Source organism: Oreochromis aureus, linkage group 11 (assembly GCF_013358895.1).
Source record: "Oreochromis aureus strain Israel breed Guangdong linkage group 11, ZZ_aureus, whole genome shotgun sequence".
In the NCBI taxonomy this organism is placed as follows: Eukaryota; Metazoa; Chordata; class Actinopteri; order Cichliformes; family Cichlidae; genus Oreochromis; species Oreochromis aureus.
Genome location: NC_052952.1, coordinates 27,977,884 through 28,004,315, shown reverse-complemented (window position 1 = coordinate 28,004,315; position 26,432 = coordinate 27,977,884). Strand labels below are relative to the sequence as shown.

Sequence of the window (26,432 nt, the reverse complement as noted above, 5' to 3'; positions counted from 1 at the left end):
GTCTCACACGACTTGACCGAGCGAGGAACGAAGATGTCAGGAAACAATGGGGAGTGACACTGATCACAGACAAGATGCGAGAGGCGAGGCTCCAATGGTACAGCCATGTTGTCCGTAGCGATAAAAATTCCATCGCAAAGACAGCCCAGCAATTAGATCTGGATGGAAACAGGCCGCAAGGAAGACCAAAAAAGCGCTGGATGGACCGAATCAAGGATGATATGAAGGCTGTGAATGTTACACCAGAAGACGCCCTTGATAGGAAGAAGTGGAGGAAGGCATGCAAGATAGCGGACCCTGTGTCGCGGGATATAAACCGCTAGGAGGAACAAGAAGAAGAGCCTGCAACAAACACATGGCTCTGAGCATGACCCAGTTATAGTCTAGCTTCATCTGGAATGTGATATAGCCTTCCTATGATTGAATGCTCCAAATTCCAAGTAATTAAATGCTAAATTATTTTTGCTATAAATAGTCTATGCTCGAACCATTTCCAGCCTTCATCAAAGAATTGGTGGTAAATTTGTAGAACATGATAAAATCATTTTTTGGAACAATCTTCGAAAATAATTAAATAAAAAAGATTAAATATAAATAATTTATAGAATATTATTGCTTGGTAACTGAACATCATCACAACACACATCTGGATCTTATTGTTTAGCTGTTTTGTTTGTTTGTTTTATTAACATGCAATTGCAGGAAAAGTGTTGTTAACTGTTCTGATAATTACTTGTTGTATTGTGTACCCAATCACACACTATCTATATATAGAGGTGATATTAATATATTTATAGTACCATGATAAGCAGACATGATAATTATGAAAAATACAAGGACCATTCACAGTGAGTTGTGCTTGATTTAATTTTCTGTCTTGTTGTAGGCGATAAATATAATGAATGATACTTAAACATAAATACAAGTGATTCAGTTTTTTTCAATAAATTATTTTGTCAAACATTTTTTTAAAATTCAGTACATCTGGGAGTTTTTGTCTTATGTTAATGTGCTTTGGTGCTTTCGAGTTCACTCATGGATTCACTCATGCTATTCCGTATTCGTAGAATGTATTCACTTGGTACAACACACTAGATTTGGGGGTGACTGATATCTTGTAGGTTTTCTTTCCTGTACCTTTGTCCTCTAAGGTGTATGACGTCATTTCACTGAGTAAATGTTATGGGTTGCATTGGCTGATAATAATATTTGTTCATCACCTGATCTAACCTGATTTTGAGTTCCTACGTTCCTCCTTATTGCATTACTAAAAGTGATGTATAAATATGTATGTAATCATTTTTCAAAGAACTTACGTTAACACAGGAATCTGTCCCAATCCATCTAACCTTTGTCACACTGCTTTAGAATTTAATGAACAACATGTGATGAAGTGTTTAGCAAACTGGAAATTCAGTGAAACAAACAGAGCCCTTCTTTAAGGGGTTTCAGGGTTTCTCATGTTCAGACTGACTGCCTTAGTCAGCCTCAAACAGGAAACAGTTTCCTGTTTGAGGCTGAATAGCGAAGAAAGTGGCAGAGCGATTAAGCTTGTGGTCAAAAAGTGACGTGGGAAAGGAAACAGACTGGGCCATCACAAACACAGTGAAGCAGCATCTATCTGGCCAGGTACGTTTCTCGTAAGTTATAAAGATTGAACTTCCTTTCTGAAGATCTAAAGATGTATTACTAATGTAAAGCTAAGTTTTTGTGCTTTGTTCAACCTGGAAGTACTTGAGGATTGGTAATTTGGTAATTTTTTATTTCAACATGTGAACAATATACAGGTACATTTAGAAAAGAAAATAAGAGAGAGAGAAAAAAAATATATATATATACACTATACAAAATACATACAAAAACACCCCCAAAGAACATTCTGATTAATTTACATGTTGAAAGGGAGTGGGAAGAAGTAAACACTTATTTAATCCCACCCCGTTGCCATAAATTATCAGTTAATATTTAGTCAGCTTCCTTACTGATATAATTTGTAATAGAAATAGTGAACAGATTTCTGATCTACTTTATGCTATAATGTTACGTCATGATTTTTTTTTTTTTTTTTAATTGTTATTTATTTTTATATTTTTTTTTTTTTTTTTTAAATAGAGACATTCACTTAATTTCAATATTTTCCTTTTCTTTATAGTTCGAGAAGATCATATTTTTATAACTCTTTTGAACTGTTTTATGTTTGGACATTGCTTTAATTCCATATTCAGACTGTTCCATAGTTTCACCCCATGAACAGAAACACAAAAGCTTTTCTTGTAGTACGTACCTTCCCTGTTTTGAAGTTACAAAACCCTTAAATTATAGCTTCCTTCTTTCAAAAAAACATACTCTGAATATTACCTGGCAGTTCTTTATTTTTGCTTTGAATAGAATTTGTGCTGTTTGGAATTTCACTAGATCATCCATTTTCAATATTTCAGACTGCAAAAATAGTGAGTTTGTATGTTCCCTATAACCTGCATTGTGGATGATTCGAATTGCTTTTTGAAGAGTAAAAAGTGAATGTAATGTGGTTTTGTAGTTATTGCCCCAGACCTCTGCACAATAGCTTAAGTATGGTGAAACCAGTGAACAGTATAGAATATGAAGGGATGTTCTGTCGAATACCTGCTTTGCCTTGTTTAGTATTGCAATGCTACGTGATACTTTGGAATGAATATATCTTACGTGAGCTCTCCAGTTAAGTTTTTCATCTATTATTACCCCCAGAAATTTATTTTCACTGACTCTTTCAATATCAACACCATTTATTTGAATCTTTGCATTTGTATTTAAACTACTATTTCCAAATAACATAAGTTTAGATTTATTCAAATTTAATGATAATTTGTTTTATCAAGCCAGAACTTCACTTTACTTATTTCATTAGTCATATCCTCCAATAAATTCTGCAGATCATCACCAGAGCAAAAATGTTTGTATCGTCAGCAAAGAGTACCATTTTAATACTTTGGACACTTTACAGATGTCATTAATGTACAAGTTGAAGAATTTTGGACCCAAAACTGACCCTTGGGGTACACCACAAGCAATGTCCATACATAAGGAGCAACCACCATTTAATTTCACAAACTGCTTCCTGTCACCTAAATAACTCTGGACCCAATCTAAAGCTACCCTCTGACACCATAACGTTCCAGTTTTCTTATTAATATATTATGATCTATAGTGTCAAATGCCTTTGACAAGTCTATGAATAACCCAGCCACATATTGCTTTTTGTCTATGGAATTTGTGATGTATTCTATTGAATCTAATAGTGCCAATGATGTTGATCTGCTTGATCTAAATCCGTACTGACTCTCAGTGAGTAGTTTATGTTTATCTATAAATTTTTCCAGTCGGTTTTTAAACAATTTTTCAAGAATTTTTCAGAATTGAGGTAATAAAGAGACAGGCCTGTAGTTTGTGAAATGGTGTTTGTGCCAGATTTGTATAGAGGTATAACTTTTGCTATTTTCATTCTGTCTGGAAATCGACCAGTTTGAAATGATAAATTACAGATGTATGTAAACGGTTTTATAATAGCCTCAATGACTCTTTTAACCACTATCATGTCAATATCATTACAATCCAAAGATTTCTGATTTTTACACTTTTGACAATTTCAAAACTTCATTTTAAATCAACGGCTGTAAGAAACATAGAATATGGATTTCTGTCAATCAGTGTATCCGGTTTTTCCTGTGCTTTCCCAGGATCAGTGATTGTTCTTGCTAAATTTGGTCCAGCAGTTACAAAGAATTCATTGAGACTATTTGCCACAACATCCATATTGTATTCTTCATGGTCATTACAAATGAAATACTTGGGATAGTTATTTTGTCCAGTCCCACGTTTTATAACATTGTTTAGTATTTCCCATAATCTTTTATTATTATTTCTATTTATATGTAATTGCTTCATATAGTATTCCTTTTTACTATATCTAAGTATATTAGTTAACCTGTTTTTATATCTTTTGTATCTGATTTCAGCAGATTCTAGTGTAGAAAAATCAACTGTAGTACTATACACTTCCTCACTAACTGATTTTGTGTCAGTGTATCATGACCTGTATTATAAAAACAATGTTACAGCTGCTGTGTTTCAGAGGTTGAAAGGCCAAAGGTGACTTATCGGATGCTGTAAAGTGACTGCTGTCTTCATGGCCTCTGTTCATCTGCTTAGACTGCTGAGCTTGATGACTGGTAATAACGACCCACTTCTGTCTTTAGTTCTGTTGCTGATAATGCTTTTAAACACTAATGCAATTGTAAAACCATTAACAACAAATGTCAACTTGGAATGACTGAGACAGAAAAAAATGGGGGGAAAAACAACATAAAAGCTCCACAGGTTTCAGAAAAATACAACAACATATAAAAATTTCAGACAATGTTCATTTCATACTATTGGTGTTACTGTATTATTTTCGTGTAGCAATACGTTTGGTTCGTTTGATAATGTGACAAAGCCATAATCGTGTAAACTTATCAAATTAATCTTTAGTAATTTTGTAGTAAAGGTAAGTTATATTCCTTAGAATTTGAAGACAGAACATCCACTCATTTCATTTTTAATGAGTTGACAGCAATATTAGGTTGATTTCTGAGAAGTCACTGGTGGTTTTTTATTATTTTTATATTGTTGATGTCTCTTAGTGGTTAGCCAGCTTTCATAATAGCATCTCTTCCAGTTGTGGGTCATCACCAAAGATATTATTGCAACATTTTGTGGTTTAGTGAAGTTTTTGACCTTCCCTTCTGCTCTCCTCTTCCTCTCACCCTTCTGCGGTATCTCAGTTCTCCAGCAGGTGAAAGGCCTCAGCATTAGAGTTCCCAAAGTTGTCACTGTTGAAGGAACCTGTGTTGCGGTGCCAACAAACAGCAATGTCACTCTGACATGCTGCAGTAATGCCAGCTGAGCAGTAAGAAAGTATTTGTGATGCAGTGCTAACAATAACTTTGAAAACTGATGCGCAACAAACACATTTTATAAATTAAAGATTCAAAGTTAACAGTCTGTTTAGCTCAAGTCTGAAAATGAAATCACAGTCAGTAAAATTTAAAGCATCCCATTTTCAAAATGGATTTTGCTTCATAGTAATAACCATCATCAGTGCTTCTTTTTGGTAATTTCTGTAAAATGTATTCAACATGATTGTGACTAACTCCTCTCTCTGTCTTCAATGACAGATCCTCCACAGATCCTGCTCTCATCACACTGCAGCTCAACACAAAGTCAGCTCAACTGTTCCTGTGAGACCCTGGGAAACCCATCCCCCACTATACAGTTGTTAGGGGAAAAATCCCAAACAGAAATCTGCCAATTGTAAACAGAAACACAGTGAGACAAAATACTTAAACACATGTACATGGGTGAAGTCTCAAGTGAGAATCACACAGTGTACTTCTTTATTCGTGCATTTATAGTCACTGGTGACAACAGTGAATACGTCTATTCATAGGCAGAGGAATGTTAGTGCGTAGGGAGTGAAGATAAGAGTGGTTGAGGTGTATGTGTGTGTGTTGTGAGATTCAGAAGGACGCAGCCCTTCTTCTTGTTAGAGAGCGCAGATAAAAGTATCCAGCTGTCCTCTTCCTGCTTGTTCAGCTATTATCGCTGTGAGAAAGAATTTATAAAACAGTCTTGTAGTGGACAACAGTCTAAGTCATCAAAAGGTCAACATACAGTATTCTATCATATGCAAACTTATATCATTAAAAGCTTATACTGACTACTAAGTACAATTTTCCATTGACATTCCCTCCTGTTGTCAGTATAACTTTCAAGTGAGATATCAGTATGTAACATCTTGTTGTACAGTTTCTATCACACCATCATTAATCACACAAAGTCTTCATGTTCCAACAGGTCGGGGTCATCATCATCATCATTTGTCACGGCTATGTATGCAGCAACAGTGGAAACAATTATACAGTTAATCATGAGTTTTAGACATGGCAGGATACATGTTACAAAAACACAAAATAAAAGTTAAAATACAAAAAGGGATAAATAGAATAAATAAGAATAAGAATACAAAGGAAGTGCAAGTATTTCAAGTATTTCAAGTATTGAAGTCTATTGCACCGTTGGTTTTAACAAAAGTATTACACAGTGAAAAGGAGTAGTAGTCTTTTAGCAGTCACTTGTATTATTTACATAATCCTGATTTTGGGCCTGCTGGATCTGTCTCAAGGCGTTCAGGGCATCAGTCATGTTTGATGAGTGTACATTGTCTGATGTGTGTGTGTGTCATTTCTCACTCAATCAACAAGTGCACATCTGTTCAGGTGTGTGTTTCTCTTCATTTTGAGTCAGTGTGTGTAGATGTGTATGTTTGCGTGTTTATCACTTTCCTGTTCTGGTGTTTTGGGTAAACCATGGCCTGAAGCGTGCCCTGGGGTCCTGCCCTCCTCCTTTTCAGTCCGGTTGCGACCATTGCTGCTGCTGCTCAAAGTTCAGTGTGTCCTGGTCCTGGCCCCAATTGGGGCAGTCCTTTCTCCAGTGTCCATGCTCACCGCAGGTGAAACCTGCATCTTCTTCTGTGTTTTGTCCATTCTGAGGTGCCTTTTGACCTCAGTTGCTCCTCCTGTCTCTGGCACGCCCTTTCTTCTGCTGCCCGATCATCCGTGTTGGTCCGTCACTGTCCTGCACAGTATTAATGCAGAGTTATCAAGGTCAGCATTCTTTTGCTCGGCCTTACTTTTCATTCAGGCTTAATGGGCGTCTCGTCACAGCTCTGTCAGCTGAAGCTGTCTGGAAATTTCCCCCATGTAATGAAACGGGCCTTGGATTTAACGCTCTCCGTCTCTGCTGCATGAGATCGCTTTCCTGTAGCACTGTTGACATTTTTAGGTTGTTGTTATGGGTCCAGCTGCTGCAGCATTTGGTCAGGATCAAGGTCAGAGATGGTAGAGGGGAGAGCAGGAGTCCAGGTCAGCTTCGGCTTTCAGGACCGGCAAAGCAGCCTGTAATTAAACATAAAGAGAAAAAACAAAAACAGACGAACAGGAAAATGATGTTGTATTGGCTGTGTTATTCAGAGAGGGGAGAAACACCGGGCCAGGCCCTGTGTCAGCCTTCTCTCCCCCCTTTTTTTGTTTTTCCTCACAATATAATCAACTCATAACCCACCAAGTTGACAGGACAACACAGGTAGATATTAAAATTCGTAAGATCACGTTTAAAAGCACAAAAAAGGAATTTTCCTTCCTTCAGTAATCACTTGTATGATTCAATCAGCAGAAAACATCTCACAATTTGACTCTTAACCACTAAATTTGTTGTTTCATCACTGGTTGGTCATACCAGTCTCGTTCATTTTGAAGTTGTTGTCCTGCAACCCAGAAAGTTTATTTGTTAGTAGTGGATAAACTTCAGCATTTGATAACAAAACTATTAAGTTTTCCCTGTTTTAACACTAATGAGAGATATAGGCGCATGTATAGTGTGTGCTATAGTGTAAGCTGTTCTTCATTGCATGTATGTGTGTTAGTACGCTTGCATGCAGGGCCTCTGGGCCTCTCTCACCCAAAAGGGCATTTTCTTAACAGCTGCCTTTCACTCGCGTGTATTAAGAAAGGCAAATGTGCTTGTAGCAGTTGTGAGATTATATTACATTATACCTGTAATCAAAATGAGTGAATCATGATACTGCAATATTGTATTCAGAGAGTAGTGGCCTCTCTCTCTCTTTTTCTTTTTGTAATAGTAAAGAGAACAGAGCACATGCCACGGGAGCGCCCCCACCCTTGGTGGAAGCAGAAAAACAGGGAGCCAAGGTCATAACTCAGGCTCACAAAGAGTCAAAAAGAATGTGAATACTTAGTTTTGTGGCTGTGGCGCATTTTGTATGGCTTCTTTTCTTTGTTTAGTAGCTTTCTGCCTTCACCTGAGGGTGTGCCCTAAGCATGTGACTTCAGGTCTCCATAATTGGAGTTTATTTAAAGATAAATAAGATGATTTCATATATTGCTCGCAGATCATGCACTAGACGGTATGTTGCAGTATTAGCCTGCTTCAACACTTAAACAAAACATCACTCTTTGTTTTATTATTATTATTATTATTATTATCCTGTCTCAAAACAGAAAATGAAATTGTAGTTGTTCTTGGCTGAGAAACACAAAACCTCTCTTTTTTTTTTTTTCAAAACAAGAAACTAAGTTTTAATTTTTCAGCCTTGTCACATAAAACAAAACAGACAACCCAGCTCTCAGCTGGCTCTGAACTTATCATCATCAAGGACACATGGTGAGAGCTACTTCAGAAGTTACAGTACTCATCACTCAAGCAACATTTCAAAAAACAAAAGAAACAAAAAACAAAACTCAGCACACTACACAGAGAACAACAACAAGACATAACTGAAGATGTTGTTCTTGTTTGTTCTCCTTGAATTTTAGAATAAAGTTATTACATCTGCATTAGTAAATCATATGCCTAATCATTATGTGCCACTGTGATCCACAAGTATGATCACAAATTTATTTTCCAAACTTATTAAGCAAACAAACAAAAATAAAACAAGTTGCCTATGGCATCATCAAGGCTTTGCGTTCATATTAATTGAGTGTAAGCTGCTTTCTTCATTGCAAGTATTTATTACAATACGGTTTAATTCATGCATCTTATCACAGAGTTCTAAATTCAAGCTATCTCACTGACCCTTTCCAAAAATAATTTCACATATAACAACTTGAGTATGTGTTGTCTATTCATTAATATAGTTGTCAATTATTTCTGTCATTATTTTGCCTTCTTTTGTTTATGACATGGCGGACATCTCTAAACAATCATGAGTTCAGCCTTCAATTTCAACCCAATTATACCCTGCATTCTTGCAGGGTTCTTTATAGTCTAAAAACCCTCTTTAATTCTACTAAAACAATCTAAATCTCTTGATCTAAAAAACGATACACCTTTATTTCACACACACTTTTAAATTGAGCTCTTTCAGACATCAGGAATCATCACACACACTGCCTTTTCTCTCAAACTTCTACTCGTTCACTCACTCCGCTATGAACCTTTGTGGTGTTATTATGACTTATGTTTTATCATTTTTGTACAAATCACACCCAATCACTCAAAACCTACTACTCACAGCATTCACACAGTCAAAATCACTCAAAATATGCTTCCATACGAGTATTTCAGACATGCTTTTCAAGATATATAGAGGTCACTCACTGTACATCCACAGTAATGAATTCAAACTCTATTTATACAATTGTAGTGAGCAAAACCAGCATCTCCATGCGCGTCACCGCTCCTCATTAGCTTGGTAGTGTCCACATATTTAATTCAGCTTCTCAATCTTGTAGCTTTAGCTGTTGTATACAGGGTTTGGCTCATTAGTTGTTAGTATAGGTTTGCTCTTCATCTTAACAAAGTCTCATCTAAGATGACAGGTTTACAAGCAGGTCAAGTGTCTCTATCAATCAATCAATCAATCTTTATTTATAAAGCACTTTTCATACAAACTGTAGCACAAAGTGCTTTACATGGTTAAAAGCAGCCCACCCCACCCTCCCACTCATTCCCCGCACTGTCATTAACAGAAGCGGTCATGATACACACATCCTATGTGCACCTGATTAGTGTAGTTATTTCCTTATTTTCTTCATCTCATATATCATTGTACTGAGTTTGAGCAAACCTTAAGCTTGAATCAGACTACTTTTAACAATCTTCCACCTCACATCATAACTGACTGAGGTGCCTCTTCCTATTAATAGTATGTCATTATTAATGTTATCGTTGTATTGTTTTTCCTTTTTTATAACAGCAACAGTATATTACAAGACACTACTTTACTACTAATATACAATAGTATATTAGTTTATATTTTATTATGTATCCATCACGGGTCTGTGTGAATCTGCAGCTTCACACCTTCCCAAGCTGGAGACATTTTCCTTGGCTGAACAATGACACAGCCTTAATATGCCTTATGCATCTCTCTTTTTTATTTGATATATTTTGTGTGGATTATCTGGTTTCACGCATTCTATTCATTCAGCTTGGTTGTCTTCCCAATTTTGTTTCATTGCTTTAATTTAAATTAACCTTAATTTAACCTTTTGTTTATTCCACTTCATTCCTCTTTCCATGCTTTAAAATATTACAACTCTTGTGTATGTTTTGATTTCTTTTTAGCTTCCTTTTCAGTATTTATTTCTGCTTGGAGGGTTTCTTATAATTTAGTTAATGCATTTTCCCTCCCATGTGGGACATTTAGTTTTCTTTGGATTTCTCCATCTATATGCACTAATTTGTCCGGCACCTGGACATTTCTTTTCTAGCCACTGCTCGTCAGCAGTGAGTTTTGTTGTTTTATTACCCATTATTAGTTTATGCTTCTTTTACCGCTTAGTAATACACACACACCTGCGGCGCTTTATCTGGCACGAGAACAGAGAGAGGTAGCTGACACGCCCTTCTACTTTCAAGCTATTCTTGAAAGCGGTGTCACCTTTACGTGATGAAACACGACCTTCCTCTCAGTTCACCAGTACTTCAGCGACCAACAGTAAACAAATTAGTGGAATAGTTCAGCCTCCTTATTGTGCCGTGAAAATCAACTTATTCCACCAACAAAATGAACAATAAAGACAGACAATTACGCGCGTTCCTTAACCCTTTCGGGGAGCTCTCAATCCCTCTGGACAAGCTCAATATTTATTTACTTTAACCCTTTCGGGGAGCTCTCAATCCGGACAAGCTACTTTAATAACCCTTTCGGGGAGCTCTTAATCCGGACAAGCTACTTTTTCGTTTAGGTTTCGTTTTCGATTTCACGCAAACCTCTTTGTCTCAAAGTTATCTGTCTTACCTTAAGTGGTGGTTTCTTCAGATGCACCCAATCAGCCCCCGACGGTGCGGACCGCTTGTAAAACGCTGGCCAAGACCCGAATTCACGTCCTTGGACTTTATCACGCACCTAGTGCGTGAGCTGTCGACAGACTTCAACGTGGGCTTCTCGCACCGACGGGATCTGGTGGGGCGCCTCTTGTGGGAGCTACTTTAAATAGGCCGTCCCATCCGGACGAAGGACCAAGAAATGTTAGGGGAAAAATCCCAAACAGAAATCTGCCAATTGTAAACAGAAACACAGTGAGACAAAATACTTAAACACATGTACATGGGTGAAGTCTCAAGTGAGAATCACACAGTGTACTTCTTTATTCGTGCATTTATAGTCACTGGTGACAACAGTGAATACGTCTATTCATAGGCAGAGGAATGTTAGTACGTAGGGAGTGAAGATAAGAGTGGTTGAGGTGTATGTGTGTGTGTTGTGAGATTCAGAAGGACGCAGCCCTTCTTCTTGTTAGGGAGCGCAGATAAAAGTATCCAGCTGTCCTCTTCCTGCTTGTTCAGCTATTATCGCTGTGAGAAAGAATTTATAAAACAGTCTTGTAGTGGACAACAGTCTAAGTCATCAAAAGGTCAACATACAGTATTCTATCATATGCAAACTTATATCATTAAAAGCTTATACTGACTACTAAGTACAATTTTCCATTGACAACAGTGGTATTTGAATGAACTACCTGTCAATCACTCTAAATGTGAAATATTCAATCAGACTCTGAACAGGACAATTCTGAGGAGCTTCTTCACTCTGAATCAGCCTCATAAGAAGGATCATCTCACCCTGCTTTGCCACAGCTTCAACTCTCTGGGCTCAGCCAGTCAACAATTTTGTGTCAGCAGCCAACAGATTTCCACAGAAAATCAACGTATGTCTTTTTTACACTTGTAAATATTATTGCTTAAGTTGTATACATACTAAAATGGAGACCAAGGATGTTTGAAACCTTAGCCAGTGATACAGTGTACTCTACAGAGCCCACTAAGAGATAATGTTAGGATTACATCTATGCTCCTCTAGGATTCACTTGCAATCAATTTCTTTGCAAAAAGTTTTAGATACCCTCTAATCCATATGAAGAATGAATCTGTTACTTCAGTCCAGTTATAATAGACACACTAGGAGTTTCATAAAATGTATGTTGTGAGTTCAAACAAAAATCGTTTTTTAAAGACTACACGATTAATATACAGGGTATTTTTCTTTTTCTTTTTTTAAATTCAGTTCTGTATCCAGCTGTAATATCCACTCTTGCAGTGCTGCTGTTAGCACTGCTACTATATGTGTTTTTTAAGTAAATAACTTGAGACTTTTTCAGAAAACCTTCACACTGTAGCAGTGGCGGTCCTAGCCTATTTGGCGCCCTGGGCTGAACACTCCTCTGGCGCACCCCCCCCCCCCCCCCCCACACACACACACACACACACACACACACACATACATATGAAGACAGAGAAAATATAGTATGCAAACGGCTACTAAACAGACATCATAATTCGTCATACAATGAGAACAGGACAAATCAACAATTGACACTGACTAATTACTATTATATTAATATTATATTATTGTATATATTGTTTGGAGTTTAGTCTGTTACTGTAATTATTTTTACCATTTCTTCTTGGAGGAGCTGTAACCCACATAATTAAGAAAGTATTCTGAAAGTTTTAGGATACATGACCTGCCTTTATCCACTGACACATCTGCTTACCTGTATCTTTTGCTCGTTTCTCCTTCTAGGAGCCATAATTAAATATTGAATTTTAATGATCACTGGGTTTTCATTTGTTTGGTTGCTATGGTGATGTGTAACAGGAGTCACGTGGGTGCTAGCGGTGACATTAAGAGGGCGTTGTCAGTCTGTCACTCACCGGTTTGATTTTGACAGAGAGGGGGGCTGGGTAGCTGTAGTTTTTGTTGACCGCAGCACGAGTTTCCCCTTGTTGCATTAGAGCCTGTGATGTTTTAAGAGTTTGAATCGCGAGCCGATCACATTGCTCTGTAAACTTTTCAAGCACTTTAATAAACAAGCAAGCAATTCCACCTCTTGCATTATTGCGTAAAGTTGACAGCGCACCAGGCAAATAGGCAGGCTCAGTCCCCGGCCTCTAGCGACTGTGGAAGTCGCTACACTCCTCCTCTTCTTTTCTCTATATAGAAAAACATCGGTGCAAATTATAAGTCTGTATCATAATGTCTGGTGTTTTCGTGTTGTTGGTTTGTTTTTATTTTGTTTTATTTTGCGAGTTGGTTATTAGATGCTGCTCCAGCCAGCCAGAGAATCCCCGCCACCCCCGCCCTCTCCTCCCTGTGCAGCAAGCAGCAGGCGCACCGCAAACGGAGGGCGCCCTTACTCCCAGCAAATGGGCGATAGAAAACCGATCGGTGCCTATGCCATCCCCAATATGCGCTGGCATGATGTCGGGGCAGCATGAGTACGAGCAATTTTTAATTTTTTTTTCCGATGCCCGTGATGCCGCCCCCCACCACGATGCCGCCCCGGGCAACCGCCCGTGTCGCCCGTATCTAAAACCGCTACTGCACTGTAGTGTTACAGTAAACTTTATTTGTCCTGATTCTATTTGACTAAATGCTGATAATTACTTTGTTTATTTGGGCCTTCATTTGTTAAAAAACACTTTTGCAGCTGACTTTATACTCAACATTGGTAACACTATTGATTAAATGTAATATCAATCAAATGTGTTCATCAACAGTCCATATAACATGTTACTGGTGGTTAATATTTGCATATATTCATTTTCAAGACGTCTGTTAACATTCAGTAATGCATGTACAACTGTATTATTGCTTGCTCGCTGACAGTTAATCTAACATAAGCCTTAACTCACTTTTGTAGAGGTGGTTGAGCTCATGACTTTTTGCTTTAGCCTGTCTTGTAAATTCATGCTGTGAACTAAAATGTAAATATTGGCAAAACTACAATGTATGTATTGTATGCATATAAGCTGGATGTTATACTTTATTTTTTAGGGCTCAAAAGAATCCCTGTAAAAATAAAGGTCACTTAACAGATGAAAACAACACAATTGCAACGAGTCAGCCTCTGACTGAAGAAGGAAATGAGGTGCTTTATGTTCCTTTTAACAGTGTTGACAAAGGCTGATGCTTCTGTAACTATATAACAAGAAGTAGATTATCTTTACCACTGATATTTTCTATGTAATTGTAGGAACCAAACACAACAGAAGAGTGCATTTATGCAAATGCTGATGGACTGAGAAGGGCAGAAAATCTTCACCCTGCAAACATCGCTGGACCAAGCAGCACTGACTTGCCAAGCTCTGGGCCAAAAAATGCAGAAGGAGGATGCAAAAAATCAGACAAGAAAGGGAACGAGAACGAACTGATTTACTCTAATGTGAACTGGAAGACGAAGAGCAAGAAAAAAAAGGGTGGAAAATCTTTGGACAGGAATCCACCTGGCAGATCTTATTTGAAAGAGAAGTGCATGGTGAGGGGAGTTAACAGAAAGTTTGTGAGCAATGCAGTAGAAATGGGAGGCCTGTATGCTCAGGTGGAGCCTAGAAATATGAGGAAGGAAGTGGGGTGTGAATATGTACAAGTCAAATTTAAAGAACAAAGCGCTATGCAAAAATAGATATATAGTGCTGTGAAAAAATATTTACCCCAGATTTCCTGATGTTTTGCTTTTTGCATATTGGTCACACTTACGAGTTTCAAAACATTAGACTAATCTTGATATTGGAAAAAAATAACCCAAGTAAATTCAAAACACTTTTTATAAAAAAGTCCAAATCTTTTAAAAATTTTTGATTATCTGAAACATTTTAATGTGACAAATATGGAAGGAAATAAGACATCAGAAAGCAGACAAATACTTTTCATGGCATAATGCAACCATTTGCATCCTCGAGCTTACTACAAAATAAATAAATAGCTGGTCTGTTGTCTGGGTGTGTCCTTGACACATTTAGTCACACTGTGGCAAAGACATTGAGCAATACAAATATATTCCCTTTGTTCAGGTCATGGGCTTGTTTAGCACAGTATCTCAGACACTGCCTGAAAAGGTCAAAGACTGGGTCGCTACCAAGTGGCTACAACTGGTCCAAGGAGACCTGTTAGAGAAGCTGGGAGAAGCTCTGGACATGCAGTTTGCATGCTTGAAATTTGCTGGTAATTCATTTTAGTCTGATTAGCCTGCAACAAACACATGGCTCTGAGCATGACCCAGTTATAGTCTAGCTTCATCTGGGATGTGATAAGGCCTTCCTATGATTGAATGCTCCAAATTCCAAGTAATTAAATGCAAAATTATTTTTGCTATAAATAGTCTATGCTCGAACCATTTCCGGCCTTCATCAAAGAATTGGTGGTAAATTTGTAGAACATGATAAAATCATTTTTTGGAACAATCTTCAAAAATAATTAAATAAAAAAGATTAAATATAAATAATTTATAGAATATTATTGCTTGGTAACTGAACATCATCACAACACACATCTGAATCTTATTTTTTAGCTGTTTTGTTTGTTTGTTTTATTAACATGCAATTGCAGGAAAAGTGTTGTTAACTGTTCTGATAATTAGTTGTTGTATTCTGTACCCAATCACACACTATCTATATATAGAGGTGATATTAATATATTTATAGTACCATGATAAACAGACATGATAATTAGAAAATTAAATCAAGCACAACTCACTGTGAATGGTCCTTGTATATTTCATGTCTTGTTGTAGGCTATAAATATAATGAATGATACTTAAACATAAATACAAGTGATTCAGTTTTTTTCAATAAATTATTTTGTCAAACATTTTTTTTAAATTCTGTACATCTGGAAGTTTTTGTCTTTTGTTAATGTGCTTTGGTGCTTTCGAGTTCACTCATGGATTCACTCATGCTATTCCGTATTCGTAGAATGTATTCACTTGGTACAACACACTAGATTTGGGGGTGACTGATATCTTGTAGGTTTTCTTTCCTGTACGTTTGTCCTCTAAGGTGTATGACGTCATTTCACTGAGTAAATGTTCTGGGTTGCATTGGCTGATAATAATATTTGTTCATCACCTGATCTAACCTGATTTTGAGTTCCTACGTTCCTCCTTATTGCATTACTAAAAGTGATGTATAAATATGTATGTAATCATTTTTCAAAGAACTTACGCTAACACAGGAATCTGTCCCAATCCATCTAACCTTTGTCACACTGCTTTAGAATTTAATGAACAACATGTGATGAAGTGTTTAGCAAACTGGAAATTCAGTGAAACAAACAGAGCCCTTCTTTAAGGGGTTTCAGGGTTTCTCATGTTCAGACTGACTGCCTTAGTCAGCCTCAAACAGGAAACAGTTTCCTGTTTGAGGCTGAATAGCGAAGAAAGTGGCAGAGCGATTAAGCTTGTGGTCAAAAAGTGACGTGGGAAAGGAAACAGACTGGGCCATCACAAACACAGTGAAGCAGCATCTATCTGGCCAGGTATGTTTCTCATAAGCTATAAAGATTGAACTTCCTTTCTGAAGATCTAAGGCTGTATTACTAATGAAAAGCTAAGTTTTTGTGCTTTGTTCAACCTGGAAGTACTTTCTATGTACTTTCTACTTTCTAGGATTCTAGTGTAGAAAAATTAACTTTAGTAGGGGAGACCGGGGATAGTTGCAACATTTTTTACATTTCTGTCTGTAAATTGGAGTTCTTTTAAGGTAGTGGATTCAAAATGTAATGCAAAGTATTTACATGTCTCTGCTATTAAATAGTGCAGCTATTTTCTCTGCAGCACAATTACCCATTGGATGGTATGGTCTCAAACACAAAGAGTGAAATTTTACAATTAACCCCATAGTCTGGGTTAGTTTAACATATCCTGGGGTGAAATGTAACACAATGAAATACGGGTACTGACAAAACATTAACATGTAATCTTTTTTATTCAACACATGAATGCAACTTAGAGCCATTTATGTAGCTATGTGTGTGTGTGACAGAATGCAGAAATCTAGCTTTTGAACATATTCCAACCCCCCAAAAAAGACAAATGATGGAATTTTCTGCAACTGAATATTTCATTAATTTTGGTTGGTCTTCCTTGAGTTTGGCCTCATTGGCTCAGTGGGCATTATAACCTACAACTCTTGCACCAACTTTTGAACATAACAATGAAGCTGAAAAAATGTAGTTGTACACCAGCATCGCAATTCCATTACTTTTTTATCATGGCTTACCTTGGTGTGGTTTGCAAAGTGCTTCAGAAAGATGAGTAAATCTGTTTCTTGCACCCATCCTGATTTATTTCCACTACCAATACTTCCTACTGGTCCATCTCTGACACAGTGGTCTGCATAATGTATGTGTGGGAACACAAACAGTGGAGGAATTGTGTTGCCAATGGCATTAACCGCATATACAAATGCGACCAGTGAACCTCTCTCTGCTGATGTCGTTGCCCCAACTTGTTTAATATAAGTTAAAGTAATACTGTGGTAAGTTGTAACATCTGCATTATTGTTACAACTAACCCAGACTGTTGCTGTTACAACTGACCCAGACTCCTATAGCCATGAACTAGCTAAGATTACAGCCAACGGCTAAAACATTAGCATTAAAGACCTACACAGAATATATCCCCATAGACATACAAATAACATAATTTAAGTTTGATGAGTTTAACTGCAAAGCAGATAATGCTATTAGAAATTGAAATAACGTAGAAAAACTTACTTTTTGGCATACAAATTACTTGTTTTCGTGTTAAATTGTCTGTGTTTGACAAAATGTGCTGATTTTTCACATGTGATAGTAGAACTGAATTGGGCATGCACTGACACGGTTTTGTAAACGGACTCAGGCGCAGACCAGGAGACCTTTGCAGAAACTGATAGTGCGTTTATTTACAGTGGTGTCACCGGGTGATTATATATATACAAGGTGCTCGGGGAAGGGGTCCGGGGCTCCAGGGGGGGAAGGGTCCAAAACCACACTCCGCTCTTTCAACCAACAATCCCACTCTTTTCCACTCCAGTCGCTCCTCTCGCTCACTCGGGGGTACAAGGACGGGTCCGGGGGGGAATCTACGCACACACACAAAAAATCCAATTAGCACTAGATCACAAGGAAACTCACAGACTAGGCAGATTGCTGAAGCACTAACGCAGGTGACTCAACGTTCCAGCGAGGAGTAGTGTAGATCTGCCATCTTAAAAAGCCCTTCTGATTGTAGTAACCAGCGCCAGGTGTGATGATGAGCACAGGTGTGTGGGCCAGGGGCGGAGCCCACAGTGAGCACCACTGTGGCCGGGGAAAGAGGGAGAGAGAGAGAGCACAAGAACAAAACACATGTTGCCTAACACGGAATCAGCCGGTAAGGCACGGGGACCGTGACATGTACAGGATGAATCACATCATTTGAAACTTAGCCCTGATTGGAGAAATTGGAAGTGTTATAACTGACCCACGTTACAACTATCCCCGGTCTCCCCTACATCTGGGATTTTTGTCTTTTGTTAATGTGCTTTGGTGCTTTCGAGTTCACTCATGGATTCACTCATGCTATTTCGTATTCATAGAATGTATTCACTTGGTACAACACACTAGATTTGGGGGTGACTGACTGATCTCTTGTAGGTTTTCTTTCCTGTACCTTTGTCCTCTAAGGTGTATGACGTCATTTCACTGAGTAAATGTTCTGGGTTGCATTGGCTGATAATAATATTTGTTCATCACCTGATCTAACCTGATTTTGAGTTCCTACGTTCCTCCTTATTGCATTATGAAAAGTGATGTATAAATATGTATGTAATCATTTTTCACAGGAATCTGTCCCAATCCATCTAACCTTTGTCACACTGCTTTAGAATTTAATGAACAACACGTTTAGCAAACTGGAAATTCAGTGAAACAAACAGAGCCCTTCTGTCGGAGTTTCTCACCTTCAGACTGACTGCCTTAAATGAGCACAGCAAGTTTCCTGTTTGAGGCTGAATAGCAGAGAGTGGCAGAGCAATTTAGGTTGCGGTCAAAAGATGGACTTGAGAACAGAGACAGACTGGGCCATCACAAACACAGTGAAGCAGCATCCATCTGGCCAGGTACGTTTCTCGTAAGATATAAAGACTGAACTTCCTTTCTGAAGATCTAAAGATGTATTACTAATGTAAAGCTAAGTTTTTGTGCTTTGTTCAACCTGGAAGTACTTGAGGATTCTACTGTAGAAAAATCAACTGCAGCGCTATACATTCCTCAGTAACTTTTTCTGGGGTTTTTTGTGTCACAGTGTATCATGACCTGTATTATAAAAACAATGTTACAGCTGCTGCGTTTCAGAGGTTGAAAGGCCAAAGGTGACTTATCGGATGCTGTAAAGTGACTGCTGTCTTCATGGCGGTCGCTCATCTGCTTAGACTGCTGAGCTTGATGACTGGTAATAACGACCTGTTTGTGTCTCTTGTTCTGTTGCTGATAATGCTTTTAAACAGTTAATGCAATGTAAAAACAAGTGTCAACTTAGAATGACTACACCATATGAGTGAGAGAAAAGCAATGGGGAAAAAAACAACATAAAACCTGCACAGGTTTTTACAAAAAATCTTCTTTTCATACTATTGGTATTACTCCATTATTTTCCTGTAGCAATATTTTTGACTACTTTGATAGTGTGAAAAAGTCATAATCGTGTAACCTTATCAAATTAATCTAAATACAAGAAGACAGAACAAACAGTAATTTCATTTTTAATGAGTTGACAGCAATATTAGGTTGATTTCTGAGAAGTCACTGATGGTTTTTTGTCATTTTTATGTTGCTGATGTCTCTTAGTGGTTAGCCAGCTTTCATAATAGCATCTCTCTGTGCATCAGAGTTTCCATTTGTGGGTCATCACCAAAGATATTATTGCAACATTTTGTGGTTTAGTGATGTTTTTGACCATCCCTTCTGCTCTCCTCTTCCTCTCACCCTTTTGAGGTACCTCAGTTCTCCAGCAGGTGAACGGGTTCAGCATTAGAGTACCCAAAACAGTTGTTGCTGTTGAAGGGACCTGTGTTATGGTGCCATGTCAGACAGACCCTTACGAACGAGTCAACTGGTACCAGTACCATAATCTAAAGTATCCTATTGTTTATGATGGATTTTATACTCATAACGTGGAACAGAAGTTCAGAGGACGCACCAAAGTATTGGGCAAAGCTGCAGAGGGAAACTGCACCCTGACGATTGACAATGTGAGCACAGCTGACCATAACCTACGTGTTTATGTGTGGATCAATCCAGACTCTCAGACAACTCAGAAATTCCATGATCAAACTGTAACTATCAGTGTTGGTAAGTGAATATTGGCAAACTTCCATTTAAGTCAAAATGACCAAGATAAGTTGCCACATGTGTTTAGAGAGCAGCCACCCGGGTTTGGGTATGAGGCCCTTTGCTGTGTTTCTTCCCCTCTCACTCTCCCCCCTGCTTCCCTGTTCATCTCTCTGCAATATCACTATAAAGCCAAAAAAGTAATATTTGAAAAAAATGACCAAGGTAGCAGGAGCTTAATAAAAAATATATATATATATAGCACTAGGTGCGGTGACTCCCAAGCTAGGCGAGTGGCTCCAGCAGATCCCGGGAACAACATCGGAGATCTCTGTCCAGAAGAGCGCAGTCCTGGGAACAGCTAAGATACTGCGCAGGACCCTCAAGCTCCCAGGCCTCTGGTAGAGGACCCGAGCTTGAAGGATAAACCGCCCGCAGGGCGTGCTGGGTGTTTTTTTATATATATAAATGTAAATAAAAACAACTAACAACTAGTTCTGACATAATTTGGAAAACGTAAAATGTATTACAGCATCCAACAAACCCAGCATATAACACGGCTACTTGGTTTAAGTGTTCAACAGTAATTTGCCACATGGTACATGTCATTTAGAAAATTGTAACTCTAGAGATACACAACACAATTTTTTCCCTTTATCACTTTTTCTTTTTGTAACTTCTAGAAAGAAAAGCTCCCGTAATCTATATTCAGAAGCAAATAGTGGAAGGGGAGATTTTCCAGGCCAACTGTAGCATAATCTACTCTTGCCCTTCCTTACCTCCATCCCTTCAATGGAACTTAAACACATTTCTGGAAAACTACACTTTCATGGATTTCCACATGGAAGTGCATGGCCAATGGTTCTACAAAAAGACACTGCGTGGAGTAGCAACCTATCTGATGAATAACAGCAGGATTAGCTGTTCTGCTAAGTTTAAAACCTTTACCATGGGAAGTCAACAAATGACACTCAACATTTCATGTGAGGAAAACTATATTTGCTCCAAATACAGTAAATCACAGATGTACATGTATTTACCTTAACAAACTGTCTTGTTGTTATGATTTCCTATATCCACAGACAAGCCTGTCACTGTTAGAGTGAAAAAGGAAAAGAAAGTTGTGGCGGAAGGTGACAGCATCATGATTGAGTGTGTTGCTAATAGTAACCCCCCACCACACAAATACCTTTGGTTTATAAGACAATTAGACCAGCACAAGATAGAAAATTCAACTCAGAGTAAAAAGCATTTCAGCAACATTGTACGAGATACATCTCTGTCCTGCATGGCTCAAAATGCCCTTGGAGTGCAGCAGTCCATCTGGGTGGATCTGGATGTTCAGTGTAAGAAAAAAGAAACACACACACGCACACACACACACACACACACACACACACACACACACACTTAGTAAAATAGTAAATTTTAGTGATCTAATTTTGATTTATATCACAAACTTTGTATGCACACATTCATCAGCATGGTTAAAACTGATTAGGATTTTAAAAAGTTAACTATCAATTTCACAGGCACTTTTCAACAGAAACAAAGGCTAAAGATACATTTTATTTATTTATTTGCTACTTCTGATTCTGTCACATTTTATTCTTAAAATATACCATGGTTCACAGATGACGTGTCTATTCTCTGTACAGGAAGTATGCAAGTTTATAATGCCACAAACTTGCTCAGTGATATTAAATGCTATGCTAAATAGAGGTTACTTCCTCTATTTAGCAGTGGATAAGGTTTTCTTATCCACTGTCGCCAAGTCCTTGCTCAAAGGGGGTCATTTGATTGTCGGGGTTTTCCCTGTATTATTGTAGGGTCTTTACCTTACAATATGAAGTGCCTTGAGGCAACTGTTATTGTGATTTGGTGCTATATAAATAAAATTGAACTGAAGTGAATTCACTTTTAACTTGGAAAAACTGGCCTAATAAAAGCACGCTATTCATCCTAGAAAATATATCAATACTTGTTGACAGGGGATTTCTTTAAATCACCCTGCCGTTCTTTGTTCAGCTGAGACACCTGAGTTAGAAAACACATAAACACTGCAGTTGCCTTTTTACTCGCGAGGACGGTCACAGAGCGCCTGCATAGGAGACACTCACGGACATGCGCTCTATCATCGTCCGCAAGATTTATTTATACAGTTGTGTCTGTGTATGTGTGTATGTGTTGCTGTCACAGAGTTATTCTCAGAGCTGAGGTTCCCCTTTTCTAAATCTGTATGTTCTAGAACAGGGGTGCCCAATCCTAGTCCTCGAGAGCTACTGTCCTGCAGCTTTTAGATTCATCCTTGTTCCAACACACCTGAATCAAATGAATGTCTTGTTATCAGGCCTTTGCCAAACTTGATGGCATGCTGAAGAGGTCATCAAACCATTTGATTCAGCTGTGTTGGAGTAGGGATGCATCTAAAAGCTGCAGGACAGTAGCTCTCGAGGACTAGGATTGGGCACCCCTGTTCTAGAACAAAAAGGGGAAGCTGCAAGTTGTTTATCACAGACAAGGTATATGTCAAAAGTCACGTAAACATGTGCTTCACTGATATAAAGAATACATTTCATGTAACTGATCAAAACATAATTTTCTTCTGACACTTGTCATCTTAGTAGGGGTGGGGGAAAGGAATATTATTTTTTGAATTGTATCAATACAAGGAGACCAAATATCAATAGTTTTTTTTAAATCAATTAAAATAATCTGGGAATAATTACAACAAGAGGATTCAGCTCATGCACCACCATCCAGAGATAACTTTAGACAAGCAAGCTTACATTAAATGAGCTCAACCGAAATATCTACTGAACACTGGACACATATAATTTGACGAAGCTACTTCATATTTAAGAGCAAGTCAGTTGCTCAGTCATATGAGTAAAAATAGAATAGCAACCTCCTACATTAATCAAAAATATCAGTCACTGTCTGGTAAAATTAACTTTTTCTGTGACTGACTGCAACTAGGTTGCCTACAAATAGGTTAGGTGACCTAACCTATTTGTAGGCATTTTGTGGTCATGAGTGTGTATGACATGATAGATTGACAGCATGTAGCCATTAGTCTCAATGAGTCTTTGAGACTCAACTCAACTGCCTCCTGCTGATTGTGGTCTGGTTATATTCCTATAGAAGGTGGCTGAACACAAATGTAATAGTTAAACATGAATTTCTGTTAAATGGGAATTTCAGTCTAGACAGTAACGTGTGTGGTCTTCAGTGACTTATCACTGTTAACTGCTGTATCATCAGAAATAGCTTGCATGTATTTGCCAATTTGACCCCATTCAGTCAGATACTGATAGCAAACTGACTCCATTTATGGCATGTTTTAGTGACAGCATTGGTATGCCTGGCAATATCATTTTGCACTACAAAAATATATTCAGATATTCACACTTATTCTGTAAATAAAACTGTCCTAACATTTCAGTGTGCATGTTTCTGTGCTTTTTTTTTTTTTTTTCAGATTCACCTAAAAACATCACAGTTTCAGTCAGTCCTTCTGGTCCAGTACCAGAGAACAGCAACGTGACTCTGACCTGCAGCAGTAATGCCAACCCAGCAGTAGAAAACTACATGTGGTACAGAGCTGATGGAGACCAGGAGAATTTTATTGGGACAGGAACCAGTTTAAATATTAAAGTCTCCAGAGACAGAAGAAGATTTTTCTGCAAGGCTGAAAATCAGATCGGAGTTGGACGTTCTAACCCGACTCACCTTGATGTTCAGTGTATGTATCACAAAATGAAAATATTTAAAAGTGTAAGCATAACTTGAGCAGGTATAATATGTGCATGGTATCATTTTTCATTGCAGATTGTGAAACACATTGTGGATTTTACAGTGGAGTCCTTCCTTGGGTCCTTGCTGGTGTGTTTTTCAGTGTCAGTGTGATCTGTGCAGCTTTCCTTTGGTATGTTTTAAAACTGGTTGTTGATTAAAACTAGAAGTTCTGCAGATGTTTCCATAAAATATTTTTCAATAATTGTTTTGCATTCTTGTAGGAAAGTACAAAAGAATGTGAAGCCACAAGAAGAGGACAGAACTTACATGTCGCTGAATCGTAGAAATGTCGGCTCTTCAGAGTATGATGTCATTAACACAGCTCCAAAGTGACCTTCACTGATTCTTCAGGATCTATCCATCTATCTATCTATCTATCTATCTATCTATCTATCTATCTATCTATCTATCTATCTATCTATCTATCTATCTATCTATCTATCTATCTATCTATCTATCTATCTATCTATCTATCTATCTATCTATCTATCTAATTTTGTTTTATTTTGTGTTTCTAGATAAATAATTCTCAGTCACACTTCTCTTTATTGAAGTGCATTTAATAGCCACTGAGCGCTTATATATCAGTTTTCATCAAAGGGTGCTGGACCTGCTCAATTTAGTGTGATTGAGCAAATCCAGTAGAAAATGCTTCCTAAAGCTTTGATACTGACTATAATCCTGTTTGTTGATAATGTAAATTTATATTAAACTTCACAGGTTATAGTTTTTTTCTTTGTTTTGTTTTTTGATAATATGTTCATTTTGAATTCGATGTGAAAAAGCTGGGGCAGGGACATGTTTATCAGTAGGTTACATAAGCTTTTAATAGCACGGTTCAAGAAATAGAGACATTGATGATCTACACAGCTGCTCTTTTCTATGTTTAACCTCCTAGGACCTGGCATCCACATATGTGGACATCACATTTTGGGTTATTTAGACCAAAATACTCAATTCTGCTCTACAAGGGCCTGATATCCACTTACGAGGACATTATTGCTGCTACTGTTCTATCAAAATTTTAAACAAATATCCTCATATGTGGCTCTTATTTTTCTTAAAAACAAAAATAAGGTAAAAAAAAAAATCTGGTAATTCTTTGTTCATCGGGCCCCAATATGCCCAAATATCAAAGAGAAATTAAAAATGCATGCAATTCGGGTCTTAGGAGGTTAAGAGAAAGACCTTGAATAGTTAAGATGCCTTGTGAGATCTGCCACATATTAGTGTCCTGTAAATTTGCCCTGTTAACAGTATTTATGTTTCTCACATATGATTGCCTGATTATTTCCTAATCAACCAAGTTTATTGCACTAAATGTTTAGAGTAAGATGTCCTGTCACCTGAATGTCATTCATGCACAGCTGAACCTTGTACCACCAATATTACCACAACAAATGAATAAATTGAACTGGTCAACAGTTTTCATTTTATACCATGTTAAATGTTTTCCATGGGTAACCATGCATAGTAGTATGTTTAGTAAATGTATTATTAATTATATATATTGACCGAATAAAAGAGGAAATAAAACTTTTAGCTGGTTTGTGTTTGTGTGTGAATTCTGCTGAAAAAGTTCTTATTGCCCCGTCTAGATATCATAATGCCTGAAATCGTCAGAGTGAATTAAACAGTTCTTAATATGGACACTAGCCGCTGTCAAACTGTCTCTTTTGCAACTAAGGTTTCAACTTCCTGCTCTGATATCTGCCCCTCCTCCACCTCCTCCCCTGACAGCTGTAAGACTGACTCCCCTTATACAGTGTGGAGTAAAATCCTTTCTGCCAAAACCTACTCTCTGCTTCGCGAAGTATGGACACTGGTTGAAAAAATGAGGTGTCATATTTTCAAATATGAAGTCTCAACAGAGTGAGCAACAGCGTGATAATATCTGAAAAAAAAAGGATCAGTTACGTCTCATGTGGCCATAACATGTAGAAGCTGCAATTTCATAATTGTTAAAGAAAGTCCACATCCTCTGTTAGCCCAGCCCCTGCAAATGTGGTCTTAGCAGAAAGCCCATGATGTCCCTTTGACAGTACAGCAGCAGTCACATAGATTGCATAAACGGTGCTCGGCGTGGAGGCCTCAGGCTCATGTCCCGACAAAGAACAAAAATTAATTGCTGGGTCTTCCAGTTTGAATCTCCATTATGAGACTAAATGCACAGATAAAGACAAAACCTTGACTGATGAAGCGCAGCGAGGGAAATATGTACCTAACCAAAGTCTACTTGCACATGAATTGACAACCTGATGAACGCTTTCATGAGAAAGTAGCTGTTTGTTTTAGCTACATTCTTATTCAGATGCTAAAAGCGAAGATCTTGGTTAGGATCAATCTTCATTTGTAAATAAACGTTTTCAGTGATGAAGTTTAACACATTCAGACTCAGATCCTCTCTCAGTGACGATCACCTGTCCATCATCCTTTTCATTTCCACCTCAGATACTGA

The 26,432-nt window shown here is 37.8% G+C and overlaps 2 protein-coding genes across 4 annotated transcripts in view; both read left to right on the top strand.

Annotated features, from left to right (window-relative positions):
- LOC120432758 (sialoadhesin-like) overlaps window positions 1–26,432 on the top strand; it is a 58,829-nt gene that overhangs the window by 14,561 nt on the left and 17,836 nt on the right. The gene's annotated exons all lie outside the window — the stretch shown is intronic.
- On the top strand, window positions 1,283–24,975 carry LOC120442689 (B-cell receptor CD22-like). Of its 3 annotated transcripts, none has more exons than XM_039619718.1 (9): window positions 1,283–1,629; window positions 18,691–18,966; window positions 19,188–19,298; window positions 19,841–20,197; window positions 20,860–21,159; window positions 21,259–21,522; window positions 23,658–23,921; window positions 24,008–24,104; window positions 24,196–24,975. In XM_039619718.1, exons 3-9 carry the CDS (start codon window positions 19,256–19,258, stop codon window positions 24,305–24,307), a joined length of 1,437 nt encoding a protein of 478 aa, XP_039475652.1. In that variant the 5' UTR covers window positions 1,283–1,629; window positions 18,691–18,966; window positions 19,188–19,255; the 3' UTR covers window positions 24,308–24,975. The 3 variants fall into 3 exon arrangements, with proteins under 3 accessions (XP_039475652.1, XP_039475653.1, XP_039475654.1); XM_039619719.1 differs by lacking the exon at window positions 1,283–1,629 and adding an exon at window positions 16,234–16,360; XM_039619720.1 differs by lacking the exon at window positions 1,283–1,629 and having other exon boundaries at window positions 17,675–18,966; window positions 19,850–20,197.

What these genes read in the sequence shown, in the direction of transcription:
- LOC120442689 (XM_039619718.1), top strand. Translation starts at nt 19,256, where the DNA reads ATGGCGGTCGCTCATCTGCTTAGACTGCTGAGCTTGATGACTG. An exon ending in ACTGCTGAGCTTGATGACTG is followed by an intron (nt 19,299 to 19,840) that starts GTAATAACGACC and finishes CACCCTTTTGAG; the next exon opens with GTACCTCAGTTCTCCAGCAG. An exon ending in AATGACACTCAACATTTCAT is followed by an intron (nt 21,160 to 21,258) that starts GTGAGGAAAACT and finishes CTATATCCACAG; the next exon opens with ACAAGCCTGTCACTGTTAGA.